The sequence below is a fragment of the Monopterus albus genome, unplaced genomic scaffold (assembly GCF_001952655.1).
Source record: "Monopterus albus unplaced genomic scaffold, M_albus_1.0 scaffold171.1, whole genome shotgun sequence".
NCBI lineage: Eukaryota > Metazoa > Chordata > Actinopteri > Synbranchiformes > Synbranchidae > Monopterus > Monopterus albus.
This window is the reverse complement of record NW_018128051.1, coordinates 209,734-223,048: the sequence shown is the minus strand read 5'-3', so window position 1 is coordinate 223,048 and position 13,315 is coordinate 209,734. Positions and strand designations below refer to the sequence as shown.

Sequence of the window (13,315 nt, the reverse complement as noted above, 5' to 3'; positions counted from 1 at the left end):
GATTGAGGGTCACAACTTTTCCCTAACCTCTGGAGACTTGGCAGATAAAATCACCTTCCCCCAGGACTTCCCACAAGGAACCTACGAGGAGAAAAAGACAAGTAGTAGTGTAATTTACTCATGTAAGTAAATATATCACTGAAACAAAGAAGTGAAAGGTGCTTTGACATGACAAATGTTAGATTTACATAGGATTTTCAGTATCTGATGCACAGATAGTGCTTATAACAGTCACCCGCCATTATATAAGCAGCAGGAAAATACAGAGTGCTGCTCTTCAGACTAAAGCAATGCAGTTGGGGTGGGGTGGGGGGTGTCTTTGAATAATGGTTGAATAGTTCACAGTGAATATTGAATAGCATTTCAGCTTGAAAAGCCCATCCCTAATTCTTACCACTCTCCTCGTGCCTGAACCGCCTCTCTCCTCACCAGCCTCTTCTTGTCGTCCAGAGCACAGGCCACAGCTTGCAGCACTCGGGCCCGGAACGGCAAAATCTGAAATAGTGTCAATGGTGAAAGCCATTTTTTGTGTGTTTATAGTTTTGGATTAATGTAATGCCTGATGACAGGAATTTTACGTGGACCCAGTTACTGGAAGTCATTTAACACAGGGAGTGACATGCAGTATATGGCATTTCTGTAGTTTAGGAATTTCAGTGTGCAAGTCAAGAAGCAGAGCAGTTGAGTCAGGCTTAACCAGACTCAGCATTTGCAGGCTTCAGGTAACATCTTTGTTAGTGTATAAACTTCCTGTGTGAGAAGATTTTCTTCCAGTAATACATTAACAATGTGAAAAAACAGCTGGAAGTTTTCTCTGTTTGGATGATCGTGATAGAGCCCTTTTCTAATGCAGCCACATTTTATAACATTTTTTTAGAGAAACTCAGGACCACTCACACACCTTGTTTATACAATCTACAAGCCAGAAGTTAGGTTCTTCTTCAGTCCAAAGAGAAAATAAGCTCCTCCTCACTGTACAAACAATCCAAACTACTCCACCAAGAAATCCACATTTACTGGACAAAGGTGGAGGGGTTTTGCATGACTGTGTTGATCAAGACCCTAAATTAGGGGCATGACAAGGTTCTCAGCATCTACAACACAGAGTTTTGCCTTTTACCTCATGTATGGGGAAGCGGGAGAGGGCATGGATGCACCGCAGAGAGGCAGTCCTTACATTCTGAAAAGGAAACATGAAAGGAGCCAAACTGTTAAAAGCTCTGGCTAATTAGCATGGTCTGCTTATAAAATGGGTAGCTCCATCTGACTGATTAGGATATAGCATTTTGCTGTAACTGAGTATGTACAACATGCTACATTTTAACAGCAGTAATTCCATTCAATTTTATTTGTATGCCACCAATTCATAACAAAAATCATGTCAAGGCATTTTTCATAGAGGGAAAAACCCAACAAATCTCCCTTGAGCAAGCACTTGGCAACAGTGGAGAGGAAAAAACTCCCTTTAATGGAAACAGTGACGAGCTAACGAGTTAGTGAACTCTGTTCTATGTTCTTTTTCTTCAATACATGAAGGTTGTTCCAGCTTTCAGGGTAAACATATACCCCAATGTTGCCAATATCTTCCAGATTTACCTTCTGCTGCTTAAACTTACAGCAATCATGACAGAAGAATCAGTATAGAAAACACTGTCAGGTCCGACACCTCACTAACCATGGCTGGGCTACAGATGAGGGCCAGCAATCTGCTAACCAAAGCCTCTAGCTGCTGTATGAGGGCTGGTGGTGGGTCCATGAGGACGGGCTCCAGACAGGACAGGGTGGACAGCTGGACACCCTGATCAGGACATGACAAGGCCTCCAGCAGCAGCATCAGAAGCTAGACAGGGACAAACAACTTCACTTTACTCTCGCTTATTTTCTGTACTGTAGGTTTGTAAATTATCGCAGGCAGCCACTGTCTGCACTTCCAGAGACCAAACAATTCCTCAATTTACTCACCGCTGGTAGTTCAGTGACTTGAACCTGCTTCGGCAGTTTATTGACTATGTTGGACAGAGCTTTCAGGTAGTTGGGCTTCTTCTCTGAATCAGAGGCAAAGAAGAAATTTAACAAAATGTAATAAAACAGAGAAAGTCCTGCAGGGGAAGACCAGTGCAGCAGTGCAGAAATCACAATGTACTGTAGCAAATTGCTTGTTCGCTTTTGGAGATTTTACACACTGTCTTTCAAATCTCCTGTACATGCTGATTTAACCTGTTTTCAAACAGACAGACACTCAGCAGTGCTGGTGCCTTGTACCTTGGGAAGCTGCACTGAAGCCCTGCACCAACTTAGCTGAATTCTCGCTGAAGAAGCGCTGGCGGTATAGGATGCGTACATCGGCATGGCAACCACGATTTAGGACATCGACAGAATCGCTCATCAGCAGTGAGATGCCCTCGGCTGCCATTGGACCCAGATTAGTATCGTCGAGCAGAGAGAAGAGCTTCAGGAATACACAGTGTAATTACAAAACTAAGTAATGAAAACTAGGTAGACTCACTATCGTACAACACAACGTCCAATTGTGTTCAAACAAGAATGCAATTGAGTGAGTAAATGTTGCTGACAGCATTTACCTTGTCAGTCAGTTCTGTGGACAGGGGGTGGTACCGCAGAAGCAGTGCTTTGGCAACCTGGACACAAAAGCAACATTACTGCCTCTTACACTAAAATAACCTTTATTTACTTACAGTAATAAAGTGATTGAGTGCTGATGGTAAAATCTGTCAAAATAAAACCTCTGTGTATTTTCACATATGATCTGAACGAAAGGTGTAACGTATATTTGGCAAAAATTATTCTAGCAGTCCATGACAACTGATGATACAGCAGACATAAGTGAAACAGTTAACTCTTACCCAGATCATGAGCGTGAAAGCCTGTGTGCGTACAGGGGAAGACGCAGAGTCCAACTCACTACACACTCTCTTCATCATCCTCTGAATTAGGCTGTCGAGAGAATCACCTGAAGAAGAACCCAAACCATTGCTGCAACCTTTAACTGACAACACAACCTTGTGACATGTGACGGACGTTTAAAGACACAGACTGACCCTGTGGCCTCTTGTTAACCAGGCCGGCAAAGCACTTTGCAGCAGAGGTGTATGACAGCGGGTGGCTGCAGGTGCAACTCATGTCCTCCAGCTGTGACAGCAGCTGGTCTACGTGGGGCACCGCCACCTGGACGACACATAGGCATTGTCAGTGTACAGCTTCTGGAACTTAAGCTGTGATTTTTAAGACTTTCAATAAAAGCAGAATTAGGTGTTCAGGACTCACGCTGCGAGGCAACGAACACACACAACCCATGAGCAGACAAACCATCTGAGATTGGCTCCATGAGTCCCCCTGTGGCTTCTGGGAAAACATTACATGCCCTCGTAACAACAGTTTTAGCCAACAATGACAGAAAATGTATATAATCAACCCTTAGATTAGGAACTATAAACTATATGAGGTATACAAATAATAATTCAGTAAAACAGTTACATTCTTAAATTCTCTTCAGATATTTTTTATTCTTGTTCACTGCACAGTGAGGCAAAGATGACATGTTTTGGAGAAATGATTTTTCAATACAAATATTTAAACCCCACCAACATACAGTATGACAAACACACAGATACAATCACACATACAAACCTTGAGCAGCTGGATGTGTGAAGGGAAGGAGTTGTCGGGCAAAAAGGAGACATCACCATCCAGGAAGAGAGACACCGTCCTCGACGCCGTCTGTGCTGCCAATCTGACGACAAAAGGAAACCACACAAACCTCAGGTAAAATGGACTTACAGTGAACTGTACAGCAAATCAAAGAGACTGACAAAAAAGGTAAGAAACAGACAGGAAAGCGCAGCATATTCAGGTCTTCCAATTGCAGGTTTGAAAATAAAGATTTAAAAGCTATTTTGAAATCAAAAAGGAACATGAACAGTCAACTGGACAGGATCAGGTGTTAATGAAAACAAAAAAAGAAAAAGAACAAACCACAAAACGAGTGGCAGAGAGATCGTACTAACATTGGCTGCAGCCTGGAGCAGGAAGTACTGATGACAGAAACCATGGCAGACAGGACCGCCTCCTCTACCAGAGGACTACGCCGACCAGATGACCCCTCACCTGCAATATATGAACCAGTGGGGTGCGAGTGAGAAACACAGAGCGCACGAGGTCACCATCAAACATAAACCAGGAACTATCAGGATTATCTAGCGGTTTCTGAGATCGAGGATGATGGTGTACTGACCCTGCAGTGCTGCTTGAAGGGCCAATGACAGCAGACGAGGGATGATGATGTCATGGAAGCATCGCCCTGTCTCCTCAGTGTCCTGAATCTGCTCTGCTATCCTCTGGAGGCTGCGACACGCCATCACTACTTCCTCCACGGACAAACTGACAGCACCTGAAAACAACAAGAAATGACTCTGCTACTTCTATGGTTTTTTTTTTTTTTGTCTCACGATCATATGCAAGTGCCACGATTCCTCTGAACGTCTTTTAAAGTACAACAAGACATTTCATTGTTCAGAGAATGTGTAATGTACATTTCATTCACATTTCAACTGATGCAATGAGGCAGTCTTGAAGTGTCAGATAGCAGTGATCCCCCCAGTGATGGGTAACATTACTGTCCTGCCTGCCCATAATTTTTTTAACTACTAGATAATTTCCCCACCATAATTCAGCGAAATGGAACTGAATTACAAAAGATGGCACATGAAGGCAATGCTGCCTCAAGGTGTTCTGACACTACACTTGGCCAAATGCATTATGCTTCTTCTCACAGGTTATCAGTTTATACCCCCTGAATTCTTCACTTTCAGCTGCTGTGTTAGCAGTAACTGAGTCTCTGTTAGGTGACTTACCTGTGTGTGCTGCACTCAGCAATTCCAGGAGAACAGATGTGCTCTCCTGGACAACACTGGGCTGGGTGGACACCGCTGCCAGAGCAGACAAACACCACTGGGGCACTGCATGACGGGACTGTAGCTCAGGAGCTTCTCTGTTGCTGTCTTGCTCGATGGGCCCTGAGGAGAGGAACAGGTTGTCAACTCATTCAGGGAGCTAGTACTGGTACAATATAAACAATAATATCTGTATAGTGTTTCTACATATTCTATGTTTCATGTACAGATGTCCCATCTTTAGTATATGCTTTTCACTTGCCAGAGAACATCTCCTTCTTTAGTCTGGGGATCAGTTTAGTAATAAAGGCTGCTGGGTGCAGCTCTGCTAAAGTTCCAGCACACTCCACCACAGCAAGACTGCAGGTAGAAACAGGACAAAGACACAGATTTGGTCAAAAATGGGAAAAAGAACGCAAGCTAAAACTACTTTTTCTGTTTTGTTTTGGCTGTGTGTCTTCTAAATCCAAACAGTCAATGGAAGAGCATATGAGGATTAAGGTACTGTTAAATCAACTGAGTATCTGTGTTTTAAAGACAGAAGTAGTAATACAGGGATCAGATAGATGACAGAGGAGAGGAAAAGACAGATGGAAGCTAACCTGACTTTCTCATCCTCTTCTGTCAGCAACAGTCTGATCAGGTGATCGACAGCCAGCTCAACATCAGAGTCCAGCAGCAAACCTGAGAGACAGTATATGTGTAATATCTGAAACAATGCTGCATATCTGACAAACACTGACTCTGCTGTAAATGTAAGAGTTTATGGCATGTCACCTGTTTGTTGTGCCAGTAATGTGAGCACAGAGGTGGCTGTGATCTGCAGACTAGAGTTGGTCTCTGACAGAGCAGAAAACACCAGGCTGCACAGAGACTGGCGGAAGGGTAGAAACACATTCTCTTCTAATGCGGAGGGATGAAACACGGACAAAAAACAGAAAGGGATGCCTTAAAATCTTGGCCTGATTTGAACTTCAAGGAACGCAAACTGTCTTCAGTCTCCACGGTCATGTACACATAGCAGCTAAACAGTATTTAAAACAAAGAGAACAGCTAAATTATCACAGTCTAAACAAACACAAACACACTTTACAGTAGATCTGGAAAACTCACTGTTTAATGCCAAGACAAATTACATACAGCAAGCTTCTCTTTTTATTTGTGTCATTGTAGAGGATGTTTGACATGAAACAGATGAGCAATGAAGACCTACGAGGTTTATGAAGGTCCACACTGCAGCAGGGCAATTATTCAGTAATATTGTTGATAACCTTTCAAAATGATTTCACAGTGGGAATTAATTGCATATAAAAATTCAAATCTGAAATAAACGTGATAAGTAATATAAATTAAAGATTTTTACCATTATTTGTTGACATTAAAGTGGATGGCGACACAGCTATAAGAAGAGCACCAACCAGGAGTGTATTTGATGTCTTTAGTCAGGCAGAAAAGAATGAAGTGCTCACCATTCTCTGCAGACTGGCTGGTTTTTACTGACTGGATGAATCGCTGTATCACTTCCAATAATGTCCGTCTATGAGAACACTGCTCAGAGAGAGAGAGAGAGATTTGTCAAGCTTATCATGAAGTTGCTGATATCATTATCGTATAAAAATACCGAGACTGGTGCCGATACCAGCACAGAATTCATGAATAAATGAATGAAACTAAAAGAAGAAGAAGAAAAATCCCTCAAAAATACAGTCGACATCTTACAAGTGAACATCAGCCGTCAAACTTACTTATGCCAAATTAAACAAACTGGATGTTAGTTTTCCTTATTTACCTGGGTTGTGTTGTTATACTGCTCAGTAAGCAAAGGCATGACAGCAGCTGTTAAGATGGGGCTCGCCCTGCTGGAGGCGCTGCAGGCAGCCTGTAGCAGCTTAGCGCTGGGCCACACAAGCTTCAGGTCCGGCTCACACAGGTGATGCTTGCAATCTGAAACAACAACAACAACCACAAGCTCACCAGACATGTCTCACAGCGTCACACTGATACATCAGGCCTGATGCTGACTCAAACCCTAAATTCCATTATTATAGTCAAGATGACCGACTCATGGATTATAAACTTTATATTAAGGCTGCACTTTAATATATACAGTAGGTGACTTAAAGCTGTGATATTAGTTGTTAAGATACCCTGTTCTAACACCACTGAGAGAACGATCCATGATTTGAGGGTAATACTGTGTCTAGTGGACTGTTAACATGACAATACAGTATGAAGTATGAACTAACTGCTGGTTAAAACTCAACAGCTGAGCAGCACTGTGGTGCAACTTCCTGCTCATCTACTCAAGCAGTGCTACACTGAAGCAAACCCTCTGTCTGACCTGTTGAGTTCAACAGTTTGTACATCTACAACTCCAACTCCTACCACCTTCCTCTCACTCTGACCACATCAGGGCACTTTAGTTAGTTATTTAAACAAGTCTTTGCCAGTGTTGTTGTTTTTGTGTCATCCAACCCGACCTTTAATATGACAAACCTCTGTATTTACAGCCTCAGTAGCCCTGTCACGGTTGTTTTTATATTGTTTTGACATGTATTTATTCTCCTCTGGAGTTATGTAGAATTGTGCAGTTTATTTTTTTATTATTAGGTATGTACGTTAGAATTCAACATTTCACCTTTGAGAACCAGATCCAGGAAGATGCCGAGAGAGTCTTCAGAGTCAGAATTGAGAACTGAGCGAGACAGACAGGAAGTGAGTGCGGTAAGAGCAGCGAGGCCTGCAGACTCAATCCTCTCACTGGATGTCTGAAACACCTGCAAGCAATAAAATAATGTTTCACTTCCGAATCACTGTGATGGGTGGTTAAACAGTGGTGGAAAAGTTTACATTGATGCAATTCTGGAACTCATTTGTTAGATTTCACGTGATTTAACCGCCTACAGGATGAGGATCTTGTACAAACTCTCTTACAAACACCAGGAAAACTGATGAATATCAACATTTGATCTGCCTTCATCTTGTTTTTCTTGGCTTTCATAGCATGAGAAACTGCATTTGTTCCTTTCTTCCAAGAAAATTTTTTATTTGGATCATTTCCGCTAGTTAGTCTCAATTATATTCTCACTGCAAGTGAATCTTCTCTTTTGTTAGAGCTTGTTTTTCATTATTTCAGCTGGATAAACAATAGAAACTATTGGCACAAACACTGCAGGGATTGAAAAAACTTGGGTGATGTGAACACAAGATATTTCTTGTTGTTAAGAATGAATTGGGTGAAAGGACGTTCTACACTTAAACTATAATACTCAAAACACACACTTCAAGATGTTAAATTATGTCCTAGCAAGGTTTAGGAGGTCATATACAATTCACATATACTTTCTGTAGCAAACAAACTGCAAGAACACTTTCAAACAAACCTCTCTGCGCAGAGACGCCCACAGTCCCTCGAGAAATTCTGCTAAGTCCTTGTGTTCATACTGTGAGACACAAGCAGTCTGAAAAATGATGAAAAGTGATAAGCAGCCAGGTACAACGTTTCTTTAATTTATACTCCCATCAAGAGCTTTTAAGTGCTAGATGCTGCATCAAATTAATTAATTATACATATAACCCTCTGCTTTTAGCCTCTAAGGGGTTTCACTGTGGTTGCTATGGGTGACAACACTGCTTAAGGGAACATCAGCTTTCTATCACTTCACATTCAGGGATTTAAATTTTTTGCAGCTGGAGTTATGAGCTGGGAAATTTTCAGTCACATGTTAAAATCTCCAGCTCCGTGTGCTAGTGTTGTGGCCAGAGGCTCAGGGGGTTTTTGCAAATGAGTCAAGATCCTCACCAGCGTCTGCAGCGAGTCCAGCTTCGAACTCTGAATGTCTGAGTCCAGCTTCTCGATGATGAGAGGTAACAGAAACTGCATAACAGAACATAAACCCCCTTTAGATCCGGATGGCCAAATCTCCTCAGGTCACAAAATTTCCATCCCACCAAACAGCAAACTACAAATATAAACTGACATTGTCCTACCTCAGCAAACTTTGGTGTCCCGGTGAGGATGGCCCTCAGCGCCTCAATTAGTTCCTCTTTGGTGATGCCATGGGGGTCATTGGGAGGCTGTGGTGGTTATGAGAAGATGAGGGTAAACCAAGAACAGACAGATTAATTAATTAAAGCTCATATGATACATTCAGGTAACTGTACAATAATGCATTTTTGATTCATTTCTGCTAATTCAATTCAAATGCAAGTCAATTTCCAATGATCCAAATTTAAGAAACTTCAAATTTAGATGTGAAAGACCTACAAATCATTTTAAGGGCTTGTTTTGTTATAATCTGATAATATTGGAATCACAATGTCACATCAGAAGTGTTGTGCAATGTGCTGTTTTGCTCCAGAGAGTCAACAAATGAGCTGTGATCATCTGTGACGCACAGATGGGAAATGTGCGTGACCCGGCCAGGAGGCAGTCACTGTATTATTGTTTTCTAAAGAGTTCATCTGAGGTCGCAGGAAGTCGGTGATGACTTTTCTGTCTGCTATGCTCTCTTCTTTCATCAGTTCCCAATGCAAAGCAGCTGAGTACGGAGGGACTTACAGGGGTGAAGTCAATGGGGAAATAGCAGGACGTCACTTCGAACAGCTCTTCTGTAAACGTACCTGCAGACAGCAGACGAGGCACTGATGGGTAAACTGTGCATTGAACAGTACTGGGCTTAGATAACAGTCAGCGAGGGACACAGAGAGGAAACAACAGGAAGAGAGAGATGCTGTACTCTGTGCATGGGTGGAGCCAGGGGTGGCACCAGCAAATGCCCAGATTCTGACTGGCCACCCCTGCTAGAGTCAAAATGTTATGTTTGTCAGTATTAATGAATTAAAACAATGACAACAATGACTGTGCAGCAGTGATGACCCCAGCTGAGATTAAATAAGGAGTGCAGCCAAAGTTATCTTAAAGAAAAAGTACTGAGTCTTATCTATATACCAAATAAACAATTTGATTCTTAATAATGTATGGTTTATTATTTTATAAAACTACAGTTTTCATTTACTTTTTACATGAAGTTCAAATGTGCCACCCCTCTCTGAGTCAGTGCCCCAGCCTGGCCGCCCTGTCTTACATTTTCTAGATCCGTTCCTGACTGTATGTGCTCACCTAGATTGTAACCTCGGCGGATGATGTTGTTTGCGATCTGGAAGGCCAGCAGGAGGTTGCGAGGATCCCTCTCACCGTCCATTGATTGAATAAAACCAAACACAAAGTCTGCTCCCAGACCTTTCAGTTCTGTGGATTAATCACACTGATTTATCCAGTTCTGTAAAACAGCTGATGGAAATCATTTTTGGAAAGCAGTGACAAAATCCTGACAGACAGTAAGCTGTATGAAGTAAACAGCAACTAACATTGGTGCCGCTTCCTCAAAAGCTGAGATGTTGTAGGATGTTGTGCATAAGCTAAATATATGTTCAGGATTGTTTAATTTAACATAGTCTGGACCCAAACTCACACAGGATTCATTTTATAATATGAAACTGAGAATAAAAACAAGTAAATTTATGATCAAGCAACCAGCAAATGTTTGACCTAAGGAGATTTCTCAGTTGCCAAAAGCATAAATTTTTTGTTAGACAATTTCATTTTTTTTTAAATTTCATTTATAAAGGCACAGTACATCATAATTCCCGAAGCATTGTGTTTACCTGTTGTACATGATAAAATGGGGAGGTCACACTTTGTCACCTTACATGCTAGCTTTTCCATTATAACAACCGACAGCCACACATATAAACACTCCTTTGTCAGCCCTCTATTTTATGTACTGTACAGTACGTCTATGCAAAGCATACAAACTTTGTTAGCTGCTAAATAAAGCAGGACCAGGTGTGATAAGGCTGATAAGAGTGCAACTGCCCTTAGATGAGAAGAGACCACAGTGATTAATCAAGTCACCGATGAGATTTTTGATTTCAAAATTCACTGTTTTGAGTCACCTACATCTTCAACACAGAACCTTTTTTTATTTTTCAGCAGAGCTCTAAAGTAGGGTGGGGAACTGTTAGTGCCTTAATCTAGTAATTCAACTAAGATGAATCCAACTAAAACATGCTCATTGTCTGTCTCTTACCGGCCTCTCTGGTCTCCATGAGGTTGATGAGCATGTTGTAGACACACGATCTCTCTGCCAACATGAGAGACTGGGGGAAAACACACAGAATTCCATCATTTAGAAATGCTTTCAATGAGTCACGTTTACCTGCAAAGCATATGTAATGAAAGAGGAAGCACTGTGCAGAGCACAGAGGAAACAAGAACATCTTCACACACTCTACAAAGCATGGTCAAATAATGCACAGGTGTATGTTTGCATGTATAAGGTCTAAGAGACCATAATATACAATTCAGATTCACTGCTGTATTAATTCTTCACACAAAACACTCAGAGTGGCATCACACTAACACAATTCTGTATATATATATTTTTTTTTTTTTACATGAAACCCGTTGCTGGTGTTTTAACATATTTATTATAATACTATGTCCAGTCTTACCTGTACATGAATGTCTTGGAACAAAGATCTCAGCATGGACACAGCGGAGCCAGGAGGTAATACTGTACATTTTGTCTGGAAAATGTGCATGGGGGTCACTGGCATCAGACCATCACAAAATCATTTTCAGAAAATGTAGCAGTTAGTTACACACAGACACTCACCAGTGCTCTGAGCCCCTGTAAAAGAGGTGGTATGACGACATAATGGTCCTTGAGACGGTTTTCGTAGAAACAAATGAGCACTTCCACTGAGGACAAGGACAAATAAAATATCACTCTCTTTTGAGACACATCATCATTTTTATGTTAAGTGCAGTACAAAAAAAAAAAACATATTTTAATGTGACTTGATTCATTTTTCCCTTTTCTTCATTCACTGATAAAGTATTCTACCAAAATACTCCATTTAAGAATTGATGATTTAAAAATGATTTTAAAATACCTTTGAATATATTCTGATTATTGAGAAAATTATCAAAAAGTAAATAAAAGACAAAGATCAATTATAACAAAATCAGTGTACCTTCTCTCTCTGTAAGATCTTCATAGCAGTACTGCAAAACCTCGGACAGCAGCTGGACTCCTCTGGCTCGAGTTTGAGGTTGTGAGCTAGTCAGACTCAGTCTACAATAGAAAAGAAAATGCAAAATGAAATGACAACACAATATTTTAAGAGCATCTCTAATTTAACTAAATGATTTCTTTTTATTAACAGAGGGCTGTGATATCAAATTAGCATACTGTCAAGGTGAAATGTAGCTATTTTAAAACAGCTGGGTAATACTGGCCAAATGAAATATATAGATGTTTCTGAAAGTTGTGAATCTGAATCGCTATGATGTAAATGAAAATGCTGACAGCTCACCCCAGTGCTTCCACCAGCTGCAGTATTGTAAACTGCCCATCTTTGATACCTGAAAAGAAAACCAGGTTTACTGAAATGTATTCAACACTGAGAAGATAACTAACTACAAACACGCAGAGAAAATTAACCTGACACCACATGAGGATAACTAAATTATCTCTAGTAGTTACCTACACATTAACTAGCAGCATCGACAGGGTTCATATGTACAGAGTTCACCGACAGGATGCTTTTGCAGTGACCCAAACACAGCAGCTAGCAAGCAGCAACAGACTAGCACTCAAATTCACAATGCTAATACAATGGCAGTACAACAAAACACTAGAGAGACATTAAATGTAACTGGTAAGGTGAAAAAAATAAGCAGATTAGTTTGTGTATTTTATGAGACTGTAACGTCAATCCACACAGGATGTTGTGGCACTAAGTTAGCTCGGTTAGTTAACCATAATGCGTGTTGCGCATCCTTGAAAAGAGGATTTAGCAGGCCCTGCAACATTTATTTCACACTAGCCTGTTATCGAAAGGTGTCGAGGAAAATAGGACGAAAACCTACATACCTGTTGCTGTGTCTTTGGCTTTGCTGTCCTGCAGTCCCGAGACAAACTCTTCGACCAGAGACAGCAGTACAACACTGTCCGCGGCCATCGTATCCCCGTAATGCCACCGCAACCACGCATGCGCAATAAAGGTAAACCGTAAATGTTATTTGTATTAAATTTTTTAAATAAAACAGAACTGTTAGCTTGCAACACATTGTTAACTTTAGACGATTTGTATGTTGCATAGTTAGACGTTTGCTGAATTTTGAAATAACCGCAACGTTTAGTTTTGGTGATGCCTTCAGGTGCTTCCCGGATCCACAAAACTGCAACCGGGACAACCTAGTGTATTTCACTATTCAGGGATGTACCACAGTATTTTCAAATGAATAGTATTTCAGTTAAATTGAGTTTATTTTATTTATAACTAAAGCAACAAATTCAAAGAAACAAAGTAACTGCATATAATGGCTAAGTAAT

The 13,315-nt window shown here is 41.0% G+C and overlaps 1 protein-coding gene across 3 annotated transcripts in view; it reads right to left on the bottom strand.

The window, feature by feature from the left end:
• The window catches only part of mms19 (MMS19 homolog, cytosolic iron-sulfur assembly component), a 14,394-nt gene extending 1,294 nt beyond the window's left edge, over window positions 1-13,100 (bottom strand). For 2 of the 3 annotated variants that reach the window (XR_002276233.1, XM_020615890.1), the window contains exons 1-31: window positions 12,854-13,100; window positions 12,294-12,342; window positions 11,952-12,052; window positions 11,591-11,676; window positions 11,427-11,501; window positions 11,003-11,072; window positions 10,033-10,161; window positions 9,472-9,533; window positions 8,901-8,987; window positions 8,713-8,787; window positions 8,294-8,371; window positions 7,549-7,687; window positions 6,700-6,854; window positions 6,380-6,458; window positions 5,688-5,813; window positions 5,513-5,594; window positions 5,173-5,270; window positions 4,872-5,033; window positions 4,253-4,408; window positions 4,026-4,125; window positions 3,649-3,751; window positions 3,286-3,363; window positions 3,060-3,186; window positions 2,865-2,971; window positions 2,583-2,639; window positions 2,263-2,449; window positions 1,963-2,045; window positions 1,676-1,840; window positions 1,121-1,180; window positions 395-495; window positions 28-81 (exon numbers count right to left, since the gene is read on the bottom strand). Coding sequence is in view for 2 of the 3 variants with exons in the window: in XM_020615890.1 (XP_020471546.1) it covers window positions 51-81; window positions 395-495; window positions 1,121-1,180; window positions 1,676-1,840; window positions 1,963-2,045; window positions 2,263-2,449; window positions 2,583-2,639; window positions 2,865-2,971; window positions 3,060-3,186; window positions 3,286-3,363; window positions 3,649-3,751; window positions 4,026-4,125; window positions 4,253-4,408; window positions 4,872-5,033; window positions 5,173-5,270; window positions 5,513-5,594; window positions 5,688-5,813; window positions 6,380-6,458; window positions 6,700-6,854; window positions 7,549-7,687; window positions 8,294-8,371; window positions 8,713-8,787; window positions 8,901-8,987; window positions 9,472-9,533; window positions 10,033-10,161; window positions 11,003-11,072; window positions 11,427-11,501; window positions 11,591-11,676; window positions 11,952-12,052; window positions 12,294-12,342; window positions 12,854-12,941 (3,096 nt within the window). In the remaining variant the exon portion in view is untranslated. Of the gene's footprint in view, window positions 82-394; window positions 496-1,120; window positions 1,181-1,675; window positions 1,841-1,962; window positions 2,046-2,262; window positions 2,450-2,582; window positions 2,640-2,864; window positions 2,972-3,059; window positions 3,187-3,285; window positions 3,364-3,648; window positions 3,752-4,025; window positions 4,126-4,252; window positions 4,409-4,871; window positions 5,034-5,172; window positions 5,271-5,512; window positions 5,595-5,687; window positions 5,814-6,379; window positions 6,459-6,699; window positions 6,855-7,548; window positions 7,688-8,293; window positions 8,372-8,712; window positions 8,788-8,900; window positions 8,988-9,471; window positions 9,534-10,032; window positions 10,162-11,002; window positions 11,073-11,426; window positions 11,502-11,590; window positions 11,677-11,951; window positions 12,053-12,293; window positions 12,343-12,853 lie in introns of all 3 variants that reach the window. The other variant, XM_020615889.1, reaches the window with a different exon arrangement.
• Between the last annotated feature and the right edge of the window lie 215 nt (window positions 13,101-13,315).